This window comes from Gouania willdenowi, chromosome 1 (assembly GCF_900634775.1).
Source record: "Gouania willdenowi chromosome 1, fGouWil2.1, whole genome shotgun sequence".
Classification (NCBI taxonomy): Eukaryota; Metazoa; Chordata; class Actinopteri; order Blenniiformes; family Gobiesocidae; genus Gouania; species Gouania willdenowi.
This window is the reverse complement of record NC_041044.1, coordinates 29,183,549-29,210,441: the sequence shown is the minus strand read 5'-3', so window position 1 is coordinate 29,210,441 and position 26,893 is coordinate 29,183,549. Positions and strand designations below refer to the sequence as shown.

General features: G+C 38.0%; 1 protein-coding gene across 2 annotated transcripts; it reads left to right on the top strand.

The window, feature by feature from the left end:
• Positions 1-762: 762 nt before the first annotated feature.
• pds5a (PDS5 cohesin associated factor A) lies at positions 763-25,958 on the top strand. 2 transcript variants are annotated; one of them, XM_028445059.1, is made up of 33 exons: positions 763-893; positions 1,734-1,886; positions 11,751-11,954; positions 12,460-12,546; positions 13,687-13,784; positions 13,971-14,097; positions 14,341-14,421; positions 14,581-14,721; positions 15,043-15,158; positions 15,304-15,398; positions 15,497-15,642; positions 15,834-15,985; positions 16,296-16,409; positions 16,558-16,639; positions 16,747-16,795; positions 16,879-17,018; positions 17,164-17,279; positions 17,743-17,848; positions 17,968-18,128; positions 20,410-20,533; positions 20,617-20,775; positions 20,967-21,035; positions 21,168-21,304; positions 21,490-21,613; positions 21,840-22,044; positions 22,215-22,329; positions 22,452-22,584; positions 23,176-23,295; positions 23,439-23,501; positions 23,784-23,932; positions 24,225-24,303; positions 24,385-24,650; positions 25,556-25,958. In XM_028445059.1, exons 2-33 carry the CDS (start codon positions 1,773-1,775, stop codon positions 25,557-25,559), a joined length of 3,876 nt encoding a protein of 1,291 aa, XP_028300860.1. In that variant the 5' UTR covers positions 763-893; positions 1,734-1,772; the 3' UTR covers positions 25,560-25,958. The 2 variants fall into 2 exon arrangements, with proteins under 2 accessions (XP_028300860.1, XP_028300869.1); XM_028445068.1 differs by lacking the exons at positions 763-893; positions 25,556-25,958 and adding an exon at positions 923-1,188 and having other exon boundaries at positions 24,385-24,654.
• The last annotated feature ends 935 nt before the right edge of the window (positions 25,959-26,893 follow it).

Genomic DNA, 26,893 nt, shown 5'->3' with positions numbered 1-26,893 from the left:
TTTAAGCATTAGAAGTACTTATGGAATAATGTAAAATGTTTCAGGAAGTAAACTTTTTTTTTTTTACCCCCCTAGATAACTGGATGAGGCCAAACCTCTGATTTCATATATTAAGAGTAGAATGATAATATTGAATCAATTATCCATGTTGAGGAAACCCATAACAGCGCACCAATCCATTACAGGGCAAACAACCACTCACTCCTACTGGTTATTTAGTGACTAAAGTCAACCTAAGAGTCATGTTTTTGGATTGTGGGAGGAAGCTGGCGAAAACCCACACAAAGGACTCATGCGTGTCCACTCTAGAGCTTGAACCCAGGACCTTCTTGCTGTGAGGCAGATGTACTAACACAGGGGTGCCAAACTCATTTTATTTCAAGGGCCACATATGTATTACACCTTATTTATTTAGATTTAAGATCACGGTAAATAATGCAGTATTGCAATTTTTTCTACATATATGGTAATTTACAAAAAGTCCTGTTTTTCCTGTGTAAATTCCACTTTGATTCCACTGCGGGCCAGACTAGATGCTCTGGCGGGCCGAAGTTGGGCCGCGGGCCTTGAGTTGGAGACATTACATTTGGTGTAATAACATCTTTGGGTTTCCATATACTTCTTGGTCAGCTGATGCCAAAATGTAATAAACTATTACCATGTTGCAGTGTTTAGAGTAAGTGAAATTAAAATAAAAAGAAGCGCAGACAAGCTTTTCCTGGTAAATCCAGTCCCGCCATTTATCGAGAGCTGCAGTACCACAGTGAATCCAATGGGGGCGCTCCACACACAGCTTCTCCACGGACAGCACTGACTGAGCGGACAGAGAGCTTTGTGCTGAAAACTAACCCAACCTGTGCCGGACTAATGAATTAAAACGGCCCACTGTTGAGGTAAACACTGGCACTGGACACATTACAATTGTACCTGGTGTTGGAATCTGAAAAGATAGATTTACTTTGCATTCGGTGGGCTGGTCAAAATTGTCTGTGAGGCAAGTTATTGGTTCATAGGAGGGCTCAGGGCGACGGTAGCAGCCCTTCTTCGCTCGGAACCATCGGCAGTGCGGAGCGATGCTTGGAAGTTGAAAAACGACAACATATAGTAAACTAGCTTTAACTCCAACTTCACAAAGTAGTTGTACGGAGTGGACAGGACTGCGGCTGGTCATGAGAACGGACACTTGAGGTGGGAACGATGAGATAGTTCACTTGCTCTGTGGTTGTTGCTGTAGATGTGATGGGTACCAAATAGTTTGCGGCCTATGCTAGCAGTTAGCGTGGCTAACGTCTATCCAGCTGCTAACGCTACTTCCCGCACAATGCTAACCGCCAGCTAGCTAATGATAACCTGTGTGAGAGTAGATACACAACAGCAACGTCCACATTGTGTTGAAATGAATGTTCTCACATGTATTTGGTGAAATGATGTGTATTCATGTCTGAACCACAGTTGCCCTCCCTCGTTACATTTATACAGCATTTAAATGTAGAGCTGCTGTTCAAAGATTGGTCATTTAGCATGGAGCCTAATAATATGCACGATGCTGCTTAATTTCAAGTTTTCTGCCGCTGCGAAGTTTACAGAGTTATATTGTTCTGAAGCGCACTAGCGCGATTTGACTGATCGGAGCATTTAAAATGGATGTTTGATAAATAAGAGTGAATCTTTAAAGAGGTTTTCGGTACGTGGGGTAGCATGGTTGTGCTGAACTTTTGTTTTCTGACCTATAGAGGCCAGTAGAAGACCGTGTGGACTAGACATCAACAAGCATGGAGTTCCCGCAACAGCAGAAACCCGCCGGGGACGGAAAGATCTTCTATCCACCCGGAGTAAAGGAGATTACGGATAAAATAAGCAACGATGAGGTGGTTAAGCGATTGAAGGTAAGTTAACAGAACCTGATGTGTTTAATGAGATCATTTACTAGAGTCGTTTGTTATAGTCCAGACATGGCACAATGCCAACACTGCATGTTTGTTGTTATTTTACAGTTTTCCAAATTATATTGTATTTGCATAGAAGGGGTCTATTTTTATTCATAATCTGATTTCATTTATTTTGGACTGTCTTGTCCACCATTACCTATAATTGTGGATTTAGAACTTTATCTAATTAATTTCTATTATTTTTCAATTTAAAGTGCCCCTCATTGGCCATTTTAGGTGACATGATAGGTGCACCACGTGACTTAAAGTTCTGTCAGTTTTATTTTAGCTCAAATTTATTTTCACCCACCCCGCTAACCCTTTTATTTTAGCCCTAACCCAGGAAATACCCTAATATATATATATATATATGTATTGTTAAAAGTGGAATTTGCCATGTTAAATTTGTTAAAATGAAAAAAATATATATGACAAAAGCGGGATTCAAACCCACGGCAGCGGAAAGAAGAATTCTTGAGTCTGGCGCCTTAGACCACTCGGCCATCCAACACGTACCTATAGTCCTGGGGGCAATTGATACGTTTCCATATCAGTAGACTCTTTGATAATAATATGCTTTAACATTATATAATAGTGCAGTCTTGCTGCAGAAATATTTTATTAATTTCATTTCATACATATTATTTTAATTAGATTTCTTGTTTATATTTCTTACTACTTCATTTTGGTTATTTCGGTTGTTAAATATTATAATAGTATGCTGCATCTTATTGGTCAATAATAAATGGTTCAGTTTTTCTCATACCTACTGTTGCTGAGTATTTTTCTCTGATAAATGTCAAGCTTTTTATAACATCCCACACAACAAAATAAGCAATAAAAGGAAGTTTAATTAATGCGTAGTGGATTGGTATCGGGACAATATTCAAGGCAGCAATATACCTATTGTATCAGAAGTACATGTTAGGGATGTCCCGATACAACTTTTTCACTTCCGATACGATACTGATATTGCAACCTTGAGTGTTTGGCCGATATGGATCCGATACGATAGCACAAATCATACAGACTTTTATTACTTATGTTATAAAAGGCTTGATCAAGTGATGTTACACAAACAGAGAACAATAGTCAGCAACAGTAGGTATGAGAAAAAACTGACCCATTTATTATTAACCAATTGGTTACATACATTTTAACCTTCAACATATTATCTACAGTATTCTACAATTGAATAAAATAAATAATTTTATCGGTTATGATATCAGAGATTTTAGAATCAGTTCGATAAAATCCGATATTCATTTTCTGGCTGATATCGGACCGATATCAATATCGGATCAGGACACCCCAGTACATGTCATGTTATCCATGCATCTCTGTCCTGTTCCTTCTGTGAGGTGGTTAAAAACCTGAGCATCAAGCAGGCAACCACCCTGGTAGTCTGTTTTTATTTGTTGGGGTCCAGTTAGAGCAAAAGCTGTTGTCTGTTTGTGTGGGTATTTATAATAGATGTCAGGTCCTCTAAGTTAGGGACTAGAAAGATTGCGTAGAAATCAACAAACAGCGTTCTGACCGCTGACATACTGTAAATGTTGATGTTTTGCAGGTGGCTGAGGTTAGCGTGCACTATTTCAGAGATGGCAGCACTGGTGGATCTGTTAGATCTGTATGTGTTGGAGTGTCGATGTTCTTGCTGTGGGGTTTTTTTTAAATAAAGTTTTAGACCATTATTGGCACTTGCCCTTTTGTTTGTGTAGTTTAGTACCTCTGATTTACTGTGATTTTAGGCTAAAATAAACAATATGCAGCTTTCACTGTTCACATTTATGCAATAATGGACAAGCATTGTAAAAAGGATCTGATTTAAAAAAAAAAAAAAAAAAAGAATATAAAAATGTAATTGACCAAAGATGTTTCAGCTTTTTTTGGATGGAAGTTCATTATTTTCTGTTGGAAAGATTATCTTTTTTTTTGGATGAGTCATTTTGGGTGATACCCTGTCCCTATTCCAAGAAGCTTGATTAATGAAACTCTTGAGAATGATCACTGTCTGAGCTGCTGGTGGAGGAGAAGGACTTCTTGTAAGGGTTTTGTACCAAATTTTGGATTTAAATGCAAAATCTGTTGAAGGTAATCGTGTCTGATGAGGGTTTTTCAGGTCCTTTTGGGATGTATAACACTACTGAATTGAACAATTATCTCTTCAACCAGAGTCTGTTATTGATCTCATCTGTCATCTTCACCAGCGAAAGTAAATAATGTTTAAGGCTACATCAACTTCAAACACTTAAATTACCTCCTGACCAAAAGTTGGTAAAAATTAAATTCTTCTTATTAGTAAATGATTATTTGCTTAAATGTTCCACATTGTAAGGTATGGTTCCAGCAGGTTGCATTTACATTCAATTTTCTGCATTTTGTGAAATTAAAAGATTAAGTTTTTGTATTTTATGTGAAAGTTTGCAGGCTTAACCTGGCTTGACTCCAGCAAATGTAAGATTTTAACCACAGTCAGAATTATGGAGGGTTTTTTCTCCCAATCAATAAGGATTTACATAAATTATAACAATATGGTCTGTCAGCAGCATCTGTACTGCTCTGACAGCCCCACTGTCACTGACATCTCCATCCCCTCCCCACTAACCCCTTGATTGTAGTCTGAAAATGAATGAGGTTAAAACTTTATTACGTGATTAAAATTAATAAACACAAAAAAACCCCACACAATTACAAATTCACCTGTTGTCCTAATGCTAAATGATTCCGAGTGAGGAGGGTTCATACGATGAATTGAAAAGTTTGCATCCTACCTTGTTAAAAGCCGCAGTGGATTTACGTTATTATCTAAAAAGCTCTGGCCTTCTTTCAGGATACAGTATGTTCAGCCTTCTTAGAGTAGTGCCCTCGGCCTATTTCTGTTCTTTGTTCTCTTGGACCATGATGTCCATAGCAAACCCATTTAAAGCCCTTAATCGCAACTGATCAAGGATTTAAAGGATTTTTATTTCTCGATAAACTATTTTGTAGTTATTTAATATAATAGAGTTGTTTAGTTTTGATTCTGAGGCAAAGTTTTTAGCTGAAGTATCCTACAAATCTCTGCCTGAAACCGGTTCCTTCAACTAAAAAAAAAATGCAGTAGTCAAAAATACATTTTGAAATTAACAAACCCTTAATAGATATTAAGGGTGTCCCGACCTGATATTGAGATCGGATATCAGTCCGATATCAGCCAGAAAACGAATATCGTATTTTATCGAACTGCATCTAAAATCTCCGATATAAGAGCTCTGATAAGTTTTTGTTGTTTTTGTCCCCACCCTCAGTTGTTCCCACCATATACTGACAGTAAAAAAATAACTGAAGTGAACTTTTAATTGTTGACTATTGTTCTCTGTTTGAGTAACATCACTTGATCAAGCCTTTTCCAACATTCCACACTACAAAATAAGTAATAAAAGTATGTGTGATTCGCGTTGATCTCAGATGGATCGATATCGGCATCGGCCAATACTTAAAGCTGAATTATTGGTAGGGATGTAACGATTCACTCAATTCCTGATACGATTTGATTTGCGATACTTGGTTCACTATACAATTCTCTCACGATTTATTTTACAAAATGAGACTGTAGACAAATGATGACTGAAAAAATATTCTTTTATTTTTTTTGGGGAAAAAAACTAGAAAATACTGTACTATTTTCCTTTAATTTTTATTGTCAAAAGAATCCCTTAATAAACGATTCAAAACAATGCAATTTAACTAAAAATAAATCTTGAATGAAATAAATAAAGGAATAATGCAAATGAAGAAAAAGCCTATTAATTTAAATTCTGGTTCTATAGTAAAAAAATGCAAAACTGCATAATAGTTATTTTTCTTTTCAAAAGTGCAACTGAAAATGTATTTTGTGCCTTAACAGTTGGAAAAACAGTCATTGCGCTGTATTTACGTCACATATTTGTTTGGACCAGCAGAGGGCGCTGGTAACCCAGTGGTCGGTTCGCATACATATATTCATGCAGTGAAGAAGAGATGCTATGCGCTAGCAAACAGAGCTAATAGAAAAACGTGACTTTTACAGATATTCACGTAATATTACAGATATTATTTCAGTGCTAAAGGGGTAAGGAATCATTTATGAACATGTTTTAATTTATTTATTTATTTTTTACTCGTCTTCACATGTTGTCAAAGGTCAACACTACAAGAAGTGCATTCATTATGACACAGTAATGCATGTTTTATTACCATCACCAGCCCTCCCTAAGGAAGGGTAAGAAATCTTTTTATTATAGGGAGGATATAAAAAGGGAGAGCAGTGTTACACCTAGGTGGTGGGGGGGGCAGGGAGGAGATACTCAAGGTAGGAAATAGAAAGGGTGGGGAAGAATAGATTATTTTACAGTGAGGGTGAGATGTGAAGTTGTAGAACATATTGTGCTTATTATGTTGTGTAATCAGGCCATTATGGTGACAACTGTGAAGCTTAGCTATAAAGTTGGTGGCTGTGGACAGGGGGAATGAGTGAGTGGTAATACCTAAAGCAGGTATTTGGGATTAACGTGTCTAAAGTTATACCCAGTATGAGTTTTATCCCACATCCCAAGGCGTGCCAGTGCATTGTAGACCAGTATATGTGCAAAAACCGCTACCGCACACCCAGGAACTGCCCGGGCCCGCAGATGCAGCCAGGACAGCAGAAAGAGCGGGGGCCAGGGAGCTGAAAAAGTTGTATCGGGACATCCCTAATAGATATTATTGTTGAAGAAACCTTTTGTTAATAATGTGAGGACAATTTAGTACTAAAATGATCAACATCGGAAGTGAGAAAGTTTAATCGCAACATCCCTAGACATGAACTGTCATAATTGTCCTAAAATGTCTCTGTTTTAAAGTCATATTGCAAACATCTTAAAGAGCCTTAATCTGCAAGACAAGCTTTATTAAATCTACAGTATCTATAGTATAGTAGAGATAAGTGCATGGTCTGCTGCTCAACATGCCCACATTTTCTTCTCATCTGTGTGAGGAGCCTTGTTCGGCTGCTTCGCGACTGTTGAGTCTAAGAACGAGACTCAACACAGTTCGTCTACTGTGTACATGTGTGTGCACTCTGCACATAGGAGTGAGTGCAGTGCTCTGCAGCCTGCTGAAGCCATGTGGCCCATCCCCCACCATGCTAGTGGTAGGAGCTCTGCTGCTATGCTTTAGTAGATGGTATTCACTTCAAGTTACAATTAGGGATCTTGCTAACCGACTCCTTGCCGACTACACTAAGGTTTCCTTATCAACTAGTCCATTACATGAGGTTTTTAAAACCTGGTCTATCAAAGCCCAAAATATTCTACAAGGGCAAAACATTGTCAATAATGAGTACATTTATTAACATCTGTAAACATCCTCTGCATTCCAAGTTATTAGTTAATACTACTAAGAGATGAGCAGCTGAACATCAAGCTATCTCCTCAGAGAAGAAGGAAATCACACTGAAAACAAACCAATGACCACAAGAATAAATGTGTGGCATTTTCAAGTTATTTAGTTTAAAACACTGAACAACAAACGTTTGGACAATTAACAGTCCAACAGGTGGTAGCAACATAAAAAACAAACTATGAACACTACAAAAGGCAACAAAATAAACGCTATTAATAAAAGACATTGATGAAGAATTACTGTTTCTCAATAACATTTCCAGGTCTCACATTTGGCAACCAGGTGTTTAGACAGAGAGATGAAGAAAGACAGAAGTGGGGCATATCCTCCTACTAAATAAATAGCATACAGAGTAGTGATGCTCTGACTATTTTTGCATGCAGTCACGTAATCATTAGCAGATAGGCTCATGTTAAGATTTAAAAACCTAAAAACGCCTGATACACTCACTTTTAATGTCTCAAACTTTCTTTCTTGCACAAACTAGAACACACTTGCAAAAGAGCACATGCACGAACAAGAAAAACACATGCACACTCACGCACACATGTGCGGGATCATACACTTGTCCCACACAAAGATAACACGCTAACATTAGCTTGCTGAGCTGCACTGCCTTTGTAACGTGAGGCACACTCACGTTCAAGTACTCTTTAATAGGGCTGGGTATCGACAAGTACCTCGCGATGCGATACATCGTGATATTTTTACTCACGGTAACGATATTATCATGATACAGCAATTCTACGATAATTGCGGGAAATTACATTATTTGTGTCACTGAAGAAATTCTGAATTTATTGACTGCACTGAATCCATTTCACAGTAATTACAAAACACTGTCACTCAATTTCACACGAATGACCATTGCGGGGTGGTGGGTGGGGATGGGCTGGTCCAGGTATATCTAGTATTCACAACACAATCAAGCCATTAATATATTTGTATTATCTGTATGCCAAACTTTACTCAAAACAATATGAATAGCATTAATATTTTGTCATGGAATTCACTGGGCCTTTAATTCTCCCCAGAAGCACATAATTACTCTGAACCTACTTTATAGAAATAATATCCACTTTGCTTTCATATAGAACTCACACTTTCTGGATGCTTGCTGATGTGCATAGATTCATGTGATTGCCTCCTCCTGTTACACCAAAAAGTGCAAAAGGGGTTTTCATAGCTGCAAAACGCAATCTAAATTACACTATTTTGGGCACAGGGGGATCCGCGGATGGTCGAATCACTTTCTGTGAAATAGTTTATAGTGATATTAAAATTGCCCTAATCTATGCATGTACTCCAAATTATTTTGATCAGTATTTCTATGATTCATTGACCTCTATATTAATAGATCTCTTAGATTACCAGTTTCAGATTGGGGGAGACTTTAATGCAGTTTGGCTCAATAACACTGACAGAACGGAAGTGATAGAAAGCAGAGATCAACGATTGGCATCTGTTGCATTAAAGAAATGGTCCACTCATCATGGACTAATTGACATTTGGCGTATGATCAATTCCTCTTCTAAAGAATTTTCCTTTTTCTCTGCCCCTCATAGAACGTTTTCGAGTTCACTATATCTTTGCATCAAAAACTGTCTTTAGAGACATCCATAGAACTGAAATGACTCCAATCTCACTTTCTGACCACAGGGCCGTTTTATTGCACTTTTTTTCACTAAGAGCAAGTCAATCAAGGGCTGTTCCTTGGCGTTTTAACACATCTCTGCTCCAGAATGAGATTTTCAGACAAGAGCTTGAGGCTGAACTGAATTAATTTATAACAATAAACAGTCCATCAGTCAATGATCCCTGTGTGCTGTTATTGGTTGCATCAGAAATAAAACCATATCATTTGCATCAAATCTCAACAAACTTAGAAAATATTGCATTGAATCCCTGGAACTGAAAATTTCAGCACTTGAACAGGAAATGTTGAACAATACTTCTGATGAAAACATATGTAAGCGACGGAAATTATTTAATGAACTTGACTCATTCAGTGCCAGCCATTTTCAGAATTTCTACCCCCCTCAGTGCTAGCTGTTTTAGAGAATTTTGACTGATTTTTAAAGACCCACAGAATATTTTGCACTATGACAATCTGAAATCTGACACCAGATTCTGAAAGATTCGTCTCTACTTTCATTAAAAAAAATGTTTAGCTTGTTTAGTTCTTCCGTAATCAGCAGTTGAATAGGGCAAGTTTTACACAAATCGCCAATTTCAGAGGAAAAAGCTGAGAAAAAAGGCATTTCTAAAAAAAAAAAATATCTGTCAGTGACTTTGAAGCATTTTTTTTAGCTTTATTGAAATATATAACATCTGAACATTGGTTTCCTTCAAAAAAAACCAACAACACTGAGACGAAGCTTTTGGTGGCAAAATTATTATTATTTTGCTATCTGGCTCACAGTTGAATGTTTTGGTTACTGTATTTTGTGGCTGCTGCCACCTTCAGGGCACCAGTTGGTCACTACATTAAATTACAGCTTAGATATTGATCAGGGACCTCCGCCAGGGTGTATTCTAGTAATCTCCGTGTTAAGACGCAATTGACAAGTTTTCTCTTCATTGTAACTGAGCGTTTGGATTTGAAATGATGAATGATCTCGTCAATGGCACTGAGTGAGTTAATAGCCTATTAAGAACATCTTTACATTTATCTGCAAAAAACAAGCATATGTTATTGGCTGGTACCTTTTGATGATATATATATCTGTGAGGGTGTGGGGAGGGATGGGATGATAAATACAGGAACAATGGCTACTCAATGTGACCAACCACATGCTCTTACCCAACTGCTTACTGTTTCCTGTACCTATACCCTGTATAAAGTATGGAAAAAACAGATACAAAGATGTATCACAAAAAAAGAGGACTGATACAAAATAAAGCCTCACCAAAATGTTGTTAATAATGTTTGGGAAAATGAACTTTAAATCATTAAAAACTAAATGAATGCAGAAAATACTATTTCAGTGCTAGTTTTATCAACATCTCTGTAAACATGGACACAAATCAGTGCTGCTTAACAAGCAGAATTAACTTGTTTTATGAAAACTGGAAATATAAATATATTTACTATGAACAACTGGGTTGTCTACGTAAACCTGGGCACACTTTTTAACTTATACATACTATCATGTGTAAAGTTCAACTTAAACCTGCACTGCAGACTGTACATGCATTTGAGTGCTAATACGAATATCAATTTGTTCTTTGTAAACTTGAAAACCTGAGAACATTTAACTTGTGCTTGGTACTTAACTTGTGTCAAAAGGAACCCCCCTCTTTTAGGCTCAAACATACTCGGGCGGACCACGCGCACAACGGACTCAACGCAGACTGTCCGCTTTCCTCAGAGCTTACATACTTGGGCGTACCGCCGCATAGTAGTTTCCATTAAAATCCTACATGTCCCATGGTTCTTAGCACATCTCTGTAGTCCTTGTACTCCTGGGACATGTTTTAAAGGTGTCACTTCTGTCGTAGCTCGTCTTCCAGTTTCTCCTCTAAGCTCGTATGCATCTCTCCTCCTCTGTTTTACCAGGAGGGTGAAATGCAGGTCAGTGTTACGTTTAATACGAGTCGATAGAATGCTGAGCAGTGTTTTGTGTGACACCAACTACGCAGAGAAGTCAGCGTGGTAGTAAAATCTGAGCTTTGCATTTAATTGGCCCCGCAGATTTCGCTTTGCGGGTGTCCACCAGAGTATGTTTGAGCCTTTAGTCTGTCATATAGCCATTTACTTTAATTACCACCAACCAATGATTCACCCTCGAGTTTTTCACAAAGTCATGCACAGCCCTGTGATTACGTAGCATGAGCTTTTGGAAAAGATTATAAGGGAAATTTCACATATTCGTCCATTTGCAACACTTGCTGGATAATTAGTCACCCATTTACCAGTGTAATAATGGCATGTATGATAAATGCATATTGTCCCAAAACATGCATGGGAGGTATTTCTGTCATATTAAGGCCTGATTTAAAAAAAAAAACAAAAAAACAAGATGATTATTTAAAGCTTTATTGATTTTGATAACTAAGCACATTCAGTGTATGGACTGCTTATGACTTTTAAGATATTTTAATGGGGATTTTTACATGTATATAAAATTATATGTTGGTGAAGAAGACTTTTCTATCGTGTTCTATTCCTATTACATATTAACTTTTTTGGTGGATAACATATATTTGTTATTAAGCTTCTCATGGAACCTTGACTTTTGTTGCATTGATTGTAAAAATGTCACTTTTTTTCCTGAGTTATAATTTATAATTGTAATACCAAGCCATACATTCTTAATGCAATGCTTCTAAATATTAAGTTCAGTTTTCCCTTTTAAGGAGCACTATGCTTATAATTCCCATCTCACCTTTTCCAACCGTTGCTGTGTTTAACAGATGGTGGTGAAAACTTACATGGATATGGATCAGGACTCTGAAGAGGAGAAGCAGCAGTATCTTGGGCTGGCGCTCCACCTCGCCTCAGAGTTCTTCCTCAGGAACCCAAACAAAGATGTACGGTTACTGGTGGCGTGCTGTCTGGCAGATATCTTCAGGATCTACGCTCCAGAAGCCCCCTATACCTCCCACGACAAACTTAAGGTTAGGAGAGTTTCAAAGAGTTTTTGGGGAAAACTTGGTGAATATTGTTGTTTTAACGAGAAAAAACCAAACCAGAGTTATTTAGTGAAAACCAGTGTTTATCAGATAGTTAAGATTTTAGTTCATGCTCATTCTTGAATATTCCTTTAAAAATGTGCAAAAGGTCTCTTTAAATAGTTAGTCTTTAAACAGCATCAAAGTAACTTAACAAATCTAACGATCCAATATTTCTGACTGGCATTCTGGTTCATCTCGAATAATAGTCTTTTTTTAATGAGTTTTTCATATACTGTAGCACTGGTGAGTATCTAGTATGTTTTCTTTTTAGTTGCAATAAAGCATGTGAGGGTGCAACTTGTGTTAAGCTTATGCAGGGCATGTTTTACCCAGTACTGCATCACAAATTGTGCCTAAATGTGAAGAAATTTGCTCTAAACAGTGTGTGCAGATGGCAAAGAAATTAGAAATCCAGATTTCATATTTGACTTTTTTTTTTCTTCTTTAGGACATTTTTCTTTTCATCACCAGACAGTTGAAGGGTCTGGAGGACACCAAGAGTCCTCAGTTCAACCGATACTTCTACCTGCTGGAGGTGAGGCGCATATTTACACATGAAAAAAAATGCTGGTGTTAAGATATTTCTACTGTGGGTTGTTTGGTAACAAATAGAAATGAACATGCTTGTGGTTTTACCCTCTTGTGGATGACTTTGTCTATTTACAACCGTCTGGGGTTTTTTAATTTTATACTGTTCAAAAGTAGAAAAAAAGATGTTCAACTTGTCATATATTTTCAAAGTTTACAGTTTCTATTAAATAGTACAAGCTAACTCTATGTTTGGAAACACTTTTCTAAGTAATATTGTGTGTTCCCCTTTGTAATTGGCAGAAGAGCCTCTTTATTATTTTTAACAAGGCTGTCTAACATTGTGTTAGTTACTAAACTCTTGGGAGACATTGAGCGTTCTTCTACAGAAGGAGGTCGAGACCTTACAGTGTTGATGCATTTTGGAACAATAACAAAACTGTTCGCGAAACATTTATCTCTAGTTTTCTAAATCTGCTGTTATAACAAGAATCCCAGTGTAATGACAAGTCGGTCATCAGATAAAAAGGAAAGTAGAAAGGTCTTTAGATCTGAGAGCTTTTTGGGTAATGATGGTTTTAGGGATGATATAAGGACATCATGTGTCAGACACTGAGTCATTTTACACAGTTAAATGCTTTTATTGGTTCTCTAACTCAGTCCAATTATTGTGTAATAAGTTACCCTTTTTCACCTTTTTGTTGCGGATCCATATTCAAAACGCTGTTCATTATGGCACTTACCTCACTTTGCCTGCTAATAATACTGCATTCAACACAAAATAAATCGAGGCATTTTAGGAGGATGAATACATTTTGTTGGTAAAAACAAATGCATAATTGTTGACTATTGGCAGTAGCTGCCATTAACTGTTAATTGCTCACTTCGGGGCCAGTGTTTTATGTACATGAATGTCCTCATTGTCATTGTACACTCAAACTGAAGTGCAGACTTAATGTGAAAATATTTATTTATTTTAAGGGGGGGAATAACTATTAAATGAATAAGATGACGATTTTTATGTCTACAGTTGTGTCCTCAGCACCAAGGTCGAATGTGAAAAAACCCAATAATGTTTGTTAGTGACGACTTGCCTTTTATTGCTGATACAATTCTGTGTATTCTAACCGTTAGGTCTTTTCCACAGAACTTGGCGTGGGTCAAGTCCTACAACATTTGCTTTGAGCTAGAGGACTGCAACGAGATCTTCATTCAACTTTTTAAAACTCTATTTTCTGTCATCAAGTAAGACTTCTGTATGACTGGACACTATCAGACTGATTTTAACTGGAACGTGAAAGCATTTCACTTGAATTCCCTGTTTAGTTACCACATTCAATATGAGTGAAGCTGCCTTCACAAACGGCCAACGTTTTCATTAGTAAAATATCTTTTTTTAATTTTAAAGCCTGAGTTTTTGGTTTTGTGCAGTAACAGTCATAACCAGAAGGTGCAGATGCACATGATGGATCTGATGAGTTCTATCATCATGGAGGGAGACGGAGTCACCCAAGAGCTATTGGACACAATCCTCATCAACCTCATCCCTGCACACAAGGTAAAACAAAAACATACGCACACTTAATATCGAAGTTATCTAGCCAGATCTTACATTTATAAGTTGATGTAATTTAAAGTTTTTGTAAATGTCTATTTATTGAAAAGTGATCTTTATATTATGCTACTAGTAAATTTTAAGATAAGCAACATTTATATCTCTCTGACATGCACATTGATAGATTTATCTTTGAGCTTTCTATGCTATAACCTACCAGTAAGTGTTTAACCTTTCTTTCAACAGAATTTGAACAAACAAGCATACGATCTAGCCAAAACTTTATTGAAGAGGACTGTACAGACCATTGAGACGTGCATCGCAAACGTACGTACCTGTCTGTGTCTGACTGTCCTCGCTAATAATTATTAATAACTCCCTCTTTTTGCATTCTGCTGCTTTAAGCCTAAATAAATTACCTTAGAGTGTAGACTCCTCAATTATTATTTGTTTTTAATCTCACCAAGCATTTTTTTGTGTCTTCAGTTCTTCAATCAGGTTTTAGTGATGGGCAAATCATCGGTTTCGGACCTGTCAGAGCACGTCTTTGACCTCATTCAGGAACTGTTTGCCATTGATCCAATGCTGCTTACCTCAGTTATGCCACAGCTGGAGTTCAAACTTAAGGTTAATCACATGCTCACACACTTAAGCCTAAACAAGACACATGGCCTAGTGTTAATATTGTATAATCTTTGAATGTTTTTTGACATTGATTCTTTTTGGTGGATAATATTAGGATAGGATCCATAGTTTTATTCTAAAGAGACTATATGTGTACAATCTTAATTGTTTTTATCTGATACATTGACCCAATGAGAGCTTGGATCTAGTTTACATCTGCAGTCCCAACATTAGTTTGCAACTAACACACAATATCTGTTTGTGAAGCATTTAAAGGGAAATACTACAAGTGTTTTTCTTTTTAACTTGTTTATTTGTTTACAGAGTAACGATGGTGAAGAACGGCTTGCTGTTGTGCGGTTGTTAGCCAAGTTGTTTGGGGTCAAAGATTCTGAGCTGGCTTCACAGAACCGACCCCTGTGGCAATGCTTTTTAGGACGGTCAGTGACACAAACTTGACCCAGTGCTACTTATGCATGCAGCATGATGTGATTGTCTGAGTGCTAAACCTATTGATATGTGCCATGGCTTCTGTTGCTGTTTAGCTAAACTTTATGTCATTATTTAAACTTTATTCTTCTCCAGGTTTAATGACATTCATGTACCGGTCAGGCTAGAGTGTGTAAAGTTTGCCAGCCATTGCCTGATGAACCATCCGGATCTGGCTAGAGACCTCACAGGTGGGTGTTTGTGGGTTTACGCTCCTCCTCTCCGTGTCATGTGCTCTTCCTTGCTGTGGTTTAATAGTTTGTTTGTTTTTTTATCTCTGTGTGTGCAGAGTTCTTAAAGGTGCGCTCTCATGATCCAGAAGAAGCTATTCGTCATGATGTCATCGTTACTATTATCAATGCTGGCAAGAAAGACCTCAACCTAGTCAATGACCAACTGTTGGGTTTTGTAAGGGAAAGGACCTTGGACAAGAGGGTGAGTCAAACAAAACGTTGAAAAATGGTAATGTTTCATAAGATTTCTCAGACAGCCCAGGTCCTGAGTGGGTCTTTTATTTCGATAACATACAGTTTCCTATCCCATTGTTCTACACTTGGTGGCAACTTTGGCATCATTTACTTTATCAACAGATCAACTTTACATGTGTTGTTTTCTTTTTCCTGCAGTGGCGTGTGCGTAAGGAGGCCATGATGGGTCTGGCACAGTTGTATAAGAAATACTGCTTGCATCACGAGGCTGGAAAGGAGTCGGCCCAGAAGATTAGTTGGATCAAAGACAAACTGCTGCACATCTACTATCAAAACAGCATTGATGACAAGTGAGAATGCTCAATGGAATTAATTTAGGGATAAATGATGGGTCATTTTCTAAACAAACTGCAGTGAAGTAATGCACATGATCTCTGTATAAGTTAAATGACTTGATTAAAATGGTACTAGTTATATTTATTTGTTGCTGAGGCTCTAACACCTACACAGCACAATAAATGGCTTAGAAACCAGTTGTCCACTGCTGATGAGACTGTGACTGAAATAAAAAATGCATCAGATGATCAGATCACTGCTTTTAAAACCCACTCTGTAAATTCTACTTCATAATTTATTTTTTGATTTTCAATTTTTTTGCAGATTGTTAGTTGAAAAGATCTTTGCCCAGTACATGGTCCCTCACAGCCTTGATACAGAGGAGAAGATGAAGTGTCTTTACTACCTGTATGCCTGCTTGGACACTAATGCTGTCAAGTGAGTAACCCTGCACTTTCTGAAGCCTGTCAATACTGTGATTCTACTGTATTTTAATAGAAGTTCATTTCAAACCAAAGTGTTCTGTGACCCATGTAATGTCAATCATTTTCCCTCATTTCTTTTTGTAATTGATCATTGCTGTCAGGGCCCTGAATGAAATGTGGAAGTGTCAGAACATGCTCAGAAGTCTCGTGAAAGAGTTGCTTGACCTCCACAAGCTGCCCGTGGTGAGTTTAACTATCAGTGCATTACTAAACTGTCATTGTTCCCATGCTTGTATGAAACCTTATTGATCTCTCAAATTCCATTTTAACTAATTCTCTTTCCATCACAGTCTGAGGCAAATACCACAGCAATGTTTGGAAAACTAATGAGCATTGCCAGTAAGTTTTAATTCAGGTGGCCGTTGTACTCATTTACCTATCCAGCTTGTGGTCTGACTATCCTCACCTGATTGTTCCTTTAGAGAACCTTCCTGACTCTGGAAAAGCTCAGGACTTCATGAAGAAGTTCAACCAGGTTCTTGGGGAGGACGAGAAGCTCAGAATCCAACTGGAGATCCTCATCAGTCCCACTTGCTCCTGCAAACAGGCCGAGATCTGTGTAGTAAGAAGACATCAACACTCTCACAGGCTGATAGTTTTTCTCTTTGCATTCAACACAACATTTGCATAGAGTGACCGGTGTAAGCTCTTGTCTTTAATTTTAGTGTTGAACCGCCTTTAAAGTGTGTTTTTTGTTCTCCTGACAGAGGGAGATTACTCGGAAGCTGACATTCCCCAAACAGCCGACAAACCCCTTCCTGGAGATGGTGAAGTTCCTGCTTGAGCGCATTGCTCCCGTCCACATTGACTCAGAAGCCATTAGGTTAGAGACGCTCAATACATCACACGCTGCGTATCATTTTGCCTAAAAACACAATTAGTTCATCTTTAGTTTAGGTTATTTAAAGCTGGTCTGGCTCAAGTTACATAAGAATGGATGTGTTTCATAGCCCCGTCACCTGGTATCTCGCTCAGCGCATGATATTGTAGGTAATTGTAATAGTCCTCATCTCTGTCATTGTGTAACACAAAAGCTATGTAGTGACCAAACTGTTCTCATTCTGTAGGGCATCTAGTGGTTTAAACATGTAACTGCGCTTTGAGGTCACTTCCTTTCTGATGTGAAAAAACACAGCAGGAAAGGAAATGTTCTCACAGTTCATGAGATTTAGAGTAAATGGTATTTGTTTATTATTTGTTTATTCATCGTTTGCTTAGCAGTCAGGTATGTTTATGAAGTTTTAACTACATTTATTTAGATTTTTTTTGTGTATATTTTACCTTAGTGCTCTGGTGAAGCTGCTGAATAAGTCAATTGAGGGTACCGCTGATGATGATGAGGAAGGTGTTACCCCAGACACAGCCATCCGTTCTGGACTGGAGCTGCTCAAGGTACAGGTCAACGACTCAGAATACAGACACATTTGAAAGACAAATGTAACCTGTGTAATCTACAGGACAATCATCAATGTCTGATTACTAAATGTATGAATACTTGATGTCATTTTTAGGTCCTGTCTTTCACCCACCCGACAGCATTCCACTCAGCAGAAACATACGAGTCATTGCTCCAGTGTTTGAAGATGGAAGACGACAAAGTGGCAGAGGCAGCCATTCAGATTTTCAGAAACACTGGGCAGAAGATCGAGACAGAGTTGCAACAGATTCGATCGTAAGAGACTACGTTTAATTACAGAATTGGATAAAGCAGCAGCATTCATGTGATGACTCTAAACTTTATGTTTGCCCAGTAAATATTATTGAAAGATTGTTCTTTTAAAAAACTGACTCAGAAAAGGGCTTCGTACCAGAGAGATCACTACATGCAGCTAGACCTGGCCGATAGATGTCAGTGTCCTTTATTTAAATCCTTTAGTTCTGAGTGTTGGAAGGACTGAGAGACGTGGATGAAACTGTGCATTTATTTTTCTCCTCTAACACCACAAACTTGCTGTGTTTGAAGCTGCACTGCAGCAGCTATGGAGCCCTGTTTACACACGCTTCTGCTCAGTTTTTCTTGCTATCTCTGTCTTAAAAAGAGGAATGGCCCCTCTTGTGACTTCCTTATGTGGCCCAGTGCTCTGAAAGCTGCATTCAGCAACTCAGACTTTACTCACATAATTTACTCACTAATGAGAGAGAAAACCCAAAGTGTTGATATTGTGCTGCTTGTCATCAACTCACTCAGTTCCATTGATGAGATAACGCGTCATTTGCATTTTTTAACTGGTATTACTAGAAAACACCCTGGTGGAGGTCCCTCATCAATATCTAAGTTGTGGGGTGTTGTAGTGACCAACTGTGCTCTGAAGATGGCAGCAGTGCAGCTTTAGATGAGAGATTAGCCACTGATGCTACCCAGCAAAGCAGGAAGAAGCAGAAAAAAGGGAGATGATGGCGCTACAGAGTGATATTGTGATGTATCCAGCAGCTCACAGCACCACATACTAACACAGAACATGTGTGGACCTGAGTGGATTATTGATAATGTTTTGATTGTGAGATAAAACCATCAACTAACCGGGCTAAACGGGTCATCACTGTTTATCGGGAGGGGGGTGAGAGGGGTTCAAAATACCCCCAGCCTGTGAGCCAGATAGCAAAATAAGGAAGGAAGAAGAAGTTGCGCGTGTGCAGACTGACGGGAGAGAAAGTTGGAGGAAAGCCAAAATACAGTAAAATCTATTCAACTCTGACATAGATGGCTAAATAATAATAATTTTGCCATCAAAAGCCCTGTCTCAGTGTTTTTTTGTTTTGTTTTATATAAGGAAACAATGTTCAGATGCTAGAGTTGTCACTAAAGCAAAAAAAATAGCTTTAAAGTCACTGACAGTGTTTTTTTTTTTTAGAAAAAGTCTTTTTTCACAGCTTTTTGCTCTGAAACTGAAGATTTGTGTAAAACTTGCTCTATTCAACAGCTGATTACAAAAGAACGAAACAAGCCAGAAACAAATGTTTTTTTTGTTTTTTTTATGAAAGTAGAGGCTTCAATCTTTCAGAATCTGGTGTCAGATAGTCATAGTAGAAAATATTCTGTGGGTCTTTAAAATCAGTCAAAATGCTCAAAAACAGCTGGCACTGAGGGGGTAGAAAATCTGAAAATGGCTGGTACTGAATGAGTTAATAAAAGGGGCTTTGTGGCATATTTCTCCAGCAATTTTACCCAAACATTATTTTTCTTTTATAACATATTGAGAAAAAAGTATATACTGAGATTGTATTGCCTATCAAGACATAAATTTAAGTCCAGCCCTACAGTTAGTTAGCCACCATGAAGTGAACCCCACATAACTTATATCTCATAAAATCTGTACGTCAGTGCAATATTCCCTTGTCAATGGTGATGTTGTTAAGGCACAAAATACATTTTTAGATGCACTTTTAAAAAGAAAAGGAACTATTTTGCAGTTTTGCATTGTTTACTATAGAACCAGAATTTAAATTAATAGGCTTCTTCTTCATTTGTATTTTTCCTTTATTTATTTCATTCAAGATTTATTTTTAGTTAAATTGCATTGTTTTGAATAGTTTATCAAAAGATTTTTTTGACAATGAAAAATAAAAATAAAATAGTGCAGTATTTTCTAGTTTTTTCCCAAAAAAATAAAGGAATATTTTTCAGTCATTTGTCTGCAGTCCCATTTTGTGAAATGAATCGTGAGAGAATAGTATCGCGAACCCAGTATCGTCAATCGCATTGTATCGGGAGTTGAGTGAATCGTTACATCCCTACTTGTCAATGTTTATATTTGCACAGTGCACATTTCTCTCCTATTTGACCTCATCCATTTTATTCTGTGCATTTTATAGCAAATTGTCTTTTAATTTCTTCTTTTTTGGTCTTTCTTTTTCTATTTACACAGTACGGTGTAGCATTCCAATTCACAATTACAATTACAATAACGGCTGTTCTATTTTAACTGAATCTGCGCATCATGTATTTTGTGTAGGACTCTAATTCCCATCCTGCATCAGAAAGCCAAACGTGGCACACCTCACCAGGCCAAGCAGGCAGTCCATTGTATCCATGCCATCTTCAACAACAAGGAAGTCCAGCTGGCACAGATCTTTGAGGTATACTGGAACAGAATTCACAGTTTTTACAAAAAAGGACTTCTTATTGACTCATCTATCTGATATTTCTTTTCAATTCACAGCCTCTGTCACGCAGTTTGAATGCAGATGTTCCAGAGCAGCTGATCACACCACTGGTGTCACTGGGCCACATCTCCATGCTGGCCCCGGATCAATTTGCTTCACCAATGAAATCAATCGTGGCCAACTTTATCGTCAAGGACCTGCTAATGAATGACAGGGTGTGTGAAGGTTAAGGATTCATTAAAGCAGAGAAGCCCACTCAGTACATGACACATAATATCACACTCAGATTTGTGCTTTGTATGCAGAAATTTGCAAACAAGTGTAGATATTCATGACTAAATGGGATTATATCAGTGTTTGTATGTAGACATTGATATTGGACTTTCCGTGCGTCTTTGTGTTTCAGTCAGTAGGAAACACAAATGGAAAGCTGTGGACTACTGATGAGGAGGTTTCGCCTGAAGTTCTTGCTAAAGTAAGGGATTTAGTCAGTGGCTTTGTTTCACTTCAAGGACAACTGTTAACAGTATCATCGGTTAATGTATTATTGTAAACTTGGGCAATATATAATGTCATTAATGGATGCTTTGGGATTGTTACTTTCCAGGTTCAGGCCATCAAGCTGCTGGTGCGTTGGCTACTAGGAATGAAGAACAATCAATCCAAATCAGCCAACTCAACTCTTCGACTGCTATCAGCCATGCTGGTCAGCGAAGGAGACCTCACAGAGCAGAAGAAGATCAGGTACCATCTGCCAAAAGTCACTGATTAAAGTCCAGCTTTAGCATGGACAAGAGCGAGTTTAATACTGGAGCTGCTGGAAGCCTTGGTTTCAAATGGCAAAATATTGTAAAAAAAAAATGAAAAAAATTTTCATATTGAGCCTTTTTCCTCATCATCTCATCTTGTTTGTTCCTGTCTCACCACAGTAAATCTGACATGTCTCGTCTACGGTTGGCCGCTGGTGGAGCAATTATGAAGTTAGCACAAGAGCCGTGTTACCATGACATCATCACTCCAGAGCAGTTTCAGCTCTGCGGCCTCGTCATCAATGTCAGTTCTTACTTCTCTGCATTATTGTGTTTCTAAGCTAATGTTTTCTAGGGGAACTAAAATCCGGGAGTAACTTAATCAATAAAGAAGAAATATTGATAAGAAGGAAGTGTTTATTGCTAGCTTTGCTAAGACATTTCAGGAGTGTTAACTGTGTAAAATGCTCTTATTTTGTAAATATTTGTGTTACTCTTCATTATTGCACTGACTGTTGATTTGTGCACAGGATGAATGCTATCAGGTTCGTCAGATCTATGCACAGAAGTTGCACTTAGCTCTGGTCAAACTGATGCTGCCCCTGGAGTACCTGGCTGTGTTCGCTCTGTGTGCCAAGGACCCGGTAAAGGAGCGCCGTGCACATGCCCGACAGTGCCTCCTCAAAAATATCTCCGTCCGCAGAGAGTACATCAAACAGAACCCCCTCGCTCAGGGTCAGTGGATTGTCTCAGTCAACCTTTGCATGTAAAGTTTTATCATGGGTTTTTGAAAGAAGTTTGTGCAATTTATTATCACAACCATTTTTGCTGATCAGGGAAACTACTGTAGCTAACATGTTAAAAAGTAGTTGGATACTAACGTGTGTTTTACCCACTTATGTTAGAAAAACTGGTCTCACTTCTTCCGGAGTATGTGGTCCCCTTTATGATCCACCTGCTCGCCCACGACCCTGACTTCACGAAACCACACGAGTACGACCAACTCAAAGACGTCAAAGAGTGAGTAAAGTTTACTTTAAATAGAGTGCTTTTGCTCTTTTCTAATGTGACTTGTTATGAAAGGATGATACCTCCTAGTGTGCCCATTATCATCATATTTGTGTCTACACATCTGTTTGTAGGTGTCTGTGGTTTATGCTCGAAGTGCTAATGACCAAGAATGAGAACAACAGTCATGCCTTCCTAAGGAAGATGGTGGAGAACATCAAACAAACAAAAGATGCGCAGTGTCCTGAGGATACTAAAGCCAATGAGGTACACAGCTCACCAAGAAAATGAAAAATGCCCATTTATGTCATGCTTTAGTTGTAAATTACGTGGTGAAAATATACTACCATAAGAATGACTATTGTTTGTGCTAAAATGATTGACAACTCTGGGTTTGGTAGTTGTGAGGTCGAGGGGGTTATTGTGCTGTTTTTCCACTTGTTTTCATTGTCATGCTCCTGTTATTGTGAGAACAGTTTAGGGATTCCACTTTTCAATGTCTCAGCTAATCATTGCACCAAGATTAAATTATTAAGACATGGATTAACCAAGTTGGGTGTGAAGACTTGATGAACCTGTATTCCAAGTTAAACACTTTTGAAAAGAAATGTAATGAAACTGTGATCCAGGCTTTCACATCCAACAATGTTGCTCAAATTTACAAAAATACATTTTTAATTAAAAAAATTATCGTAAACTCTTTATTTAACATCTCTTTGCAGAAAGATTGAAAAACTCTCGATTGCCAGTAAATGTAGAAAAATAGTTTTATCCCTGTGGAAAAAGTGGTTTTATTCATTTCTAGAAAGCAGATGGATGTTTAATAATATTCTTGTACTTTGTGTTCTTTGGGTTTAGAAACTGTACATTGTGTGTGATGTTGCACTTTTTGTGATCGCCAACAAGAGCACAGCATGTCATCTAGACTCCCCAAAAGACCCTGTCGTACCTTCAAAGTTCTTCCTTGTACAGGACAAGGTAATACACACACACACACACACACATAGCCAGCTAGCCAACAGTAGATTTTTTCAAAAACTCATTTTTTAACCTTTTTTGTTATTATTGTTTATTTATGTTTGTATGCTGATTAGGTCTTTTCCTCAAATATGTTTTGACAGGACTTTAAAAATGATAAAGAGTACTTAACGACAGAGATGAGACAACAGCTGCTCACTGGGAAGGTAAATTCTCAAAATGATTGTATTCATTACAGCTGTGAATGGCGTCTGACTTTAAGTTGTTTGCATGAGTTTCTAAAGTTTTGTTTGTTGATAATTGGACTGTCTGTCATGATTATGAACCATATGAAGTGGTGCTAATGTATAAGCTGCCATTGTTGGGGTGATTAGAATGCAATGTATAAAAACACAAATACACAAAAATCTGATCTTTAAATAAATGTTTTAGTTCATGTCATGTACACAGCATCCATCCTTGTTTTTTTTCTTTTTTTTGTCTTGTAGCCCAAACCTGCTCCAGTGTTGGCAACTGTGAACAAACCTATCACTGTTCCTGGAAAGAGGATAATTACCAAAACCACATTAGCGTCGGACACAACCAGTAACACCAGCTCCAACTCCTTTCCACTAAGCTCATCGAATAACAAAAACAGGTACCAACAAAAGCACCACACACCATTTGATTAGAGGTGGGACGATACGCTGAGTTCCAAATGCAATAGGATATTTTACAAAGGAAAAATTAAAATTGTATTTATTATTATAATATTTATTAAATTAACATTTATCTGACTTTGAACTTTATATGAGCTTTTCAAGTTTCAAATTTAATATAACAAATAAAATGAATCTCCAGAGATCTCATCTTATCGCTGTTGTTTACCTATAAACATGGTTAAAAAAGGTGTAAGATTCCGCAAATAATTTTTAATTTTGCCTCAACAGTAACAGCAGTGCAACCACTGGTTCCTCAGAGAGCCGAGCGAGGGAAAACAATGAGAATCCAGTTATCAAGGATGAAAAGGTAAACGCCCATGGAAATGGCTCATTCTCTGCTTTAAAATCCTACATCATTAACTGACATAATTTATGCATCATCTGTCAGGTTGATGCGAGCCAGAACGCGACCCCTGCTGCTGGGACAGAGGCCACGCCAGTCAAACGACGGGGCCGCCAATCAAAAACAGTCGCCTCAGCTCCAGTGGCTGAAAAAGAAGCTGCAGCAGCACCTGCGGGTGGCGCAGGAGGCCGAGGTCGGAAGAGAGCGGCAGACCCAAACTCCAATCTTTCTGCAGACTCAATCAACATTAAGATGTCAAAGCAGCAGCAGCAGAACGACGAAGGGATCAAGAGACAGATTGACTTACAAAGGTGAGAAAGAAACAAGCAGGGAAACCAAAATATATAAATATAAACGGCCTCCACAAAGAAAAAAGATGGTCGCAGTGGTTCTCTTTTTTTTTTTTTTTTACTTTATATTATGCTCAGGAAACTAAGGGGCTGTAGAAATGGTTATTCTCCTACTCAGGGCCATGATGAACTGAGTTCCCGCAGTTCTTATCTTTGTCAGAAGGCCAGGCAGATAGACAGAGAAAAACAGACAGTCAGGGACATGCTAGGTCTCCTTGCTGACTGAACGAGTCAATCAGTAGAGAGTAGTAGTTTAAACACAAAACAGATCCATTAGACAACAAGAGCACAAACCTACGCCAATAATCAAACATCCTCTTTGCCAGATTTTTGTGATGCTGATCATGGTACTATGATCCTTTACTTTAACGGCTTGAAAGAAATTATCTTTATTAATAACTATACAGTAGATCTTAATATATGGGAACCTTAATTTTTTTTCTCGAAAAATTACCATGAAATGAGCAATCTGGATCCTGATAAAACTCAAGGTAATTGAACAACCAACCTATTATAACTGAATCAGATTTCATAAACATATTGATCCAGAATCAGTATAATAATCCAGGTCCATCTTTGGTTAAAATTTGTTAAAATCAGTATATATATTGAGAGCAATAAACAGCTAGGAATGCATTAAGAAAAACTCATTGAATAATGTGGTAATCGTTTTATTGTACTTTGTGTTGGCATGTTAACTCTGAGCATGAGTCACTGTTGACTAATAGTCTTATGGACATAAATGTAAGAGAGATTTTCTTTAGAACTAGTGTTAACAGCCACAGGCCTTCCATCATTGGTTGACTTTGTGGGATTGTCGGGTCTTTATTATGATTGGCTTATTGATTTTAAACTTTGTTTTTCAGGTAAAGAGGAACAACACACGGTTACATGGAGACTGTAGAAAACGGGCCAGAATCTTCCTCATAACTTCCTGGTGATGCGTACAAGCCTCTCCACTCTTAAAGCTCTCCTGGATACATTATGGACCTTTTTAAAAACACACAAGGGCGCGTGCGCGCACACACCCATGGCATATAAGACACTGACCTCCATAAAGGTTTTAAATACCTTGTAGTCAAAAATTGAAGCTCATTGTATGTAGGTCTTACTCAGAAATCATGTTGTTTTGTTCCTTTGTGTTTGTTGCTTTTAGCTTCTCTTGTGGAGCCCTTTTTAAGAAGAAAAAAAAAAAAAACTAAAGATGGACATTTTACAAACGTTTTAATCTGATTATGATTGTTGCTAATTAAATGACCTGGGGAAAAAACATCCTCTGTGCATCTTTTGACCTGTTTCTCTGTCTCTCTGAATGTTTTTATTCAGGGCAGGACAGTTTTTTGTAAATATGGCTTTGCAGCTTTAAACTGAGACTAAAGAAGAAGAGACACAATTATTTTACGAACTTGGCTGTTTAGTTTAGATTGGTTTGGTTGCCGTTGCTCATTCAATTTCTCAGTAGCTTCCCTTGTGCTACTCGTGGCTTTTGACAGATTAAAAAAGATTCCCCGTTTATAAAGGGCTTATAGAGGGTTTTCATGGCACGTGATCAACCGTGTCATCAACCCGGAAGTTACCATTTTGGAGATAAGCAGCAGGTTTACAAACGGCACACACACAAGCAAATCTCGAATTTTGAGAGAAAATGGTAAACTATTGTCGTGTTTTTGGCTGTACTAAACAGCGAGACTGAAAAACGTGGAGTTTTATAGACTGCCAAAAGTTGTAACAAATCAGGGAGAACAATGTCTGCATTTTATAGTCACTAATTCTACATCAGGAGAGCAGTGACATGAGACTAGCTGCACCAGTTGTTATTGGTGTATATGCAGACATCGCCGCCCTCATCTCTCGTCTTGCATTTAAATCCAGCTTTAGGTAGTCCAGTTTGTTCTCCAGGGAGCGGACATTAGAATGCAGGATGGAAGGAAGTAGCATTCTCTGCGGATTAGCTTATAGCTTGGTTGCTAGCCCTGCTCTTGCTCCCGATCTCACCGCTTGCGTCTCCTCTGCTGGTACGAGGCTCCGCTGCTTCGTAGGCCATTGGATGTAGCCGGCATAGCAATCCGAGGCTCGAGGTCCAGAGTAGTTGCACTTAACGGACTATAACTGTTTGATTTGCCTAAATCTATGATTGCCTGGTGGTCGTATGCTATTTTACAATAACTACGCCTCAGGTTCACTGCGAAATTATTAGAACTGAC

Bases quoted from the DNA above. Each gene is read 5' to 3' on its own strand.
- pds5a (XM_028445059.1), top strand. From the start codon at position 1,773: ATGGAGTTCCCGCAACAGCAGAAACCCGCCGGGGACGGAAAGATCTTC. The intron at 16,640-16,746 runs GTGAGTTTAACT...TTTCCATCACAG, and splicing joins ACCTCCACAAGCTGCCCGTG to TCTGAGGCAAATACCACAGC. The intron at 23,933-24,224 runs GTACCAACAAAA...TTGCCTCAACAG, and splicing joins TCATCGAATAACAAAAACAG to TAACAGCAGTGCAACCACTG.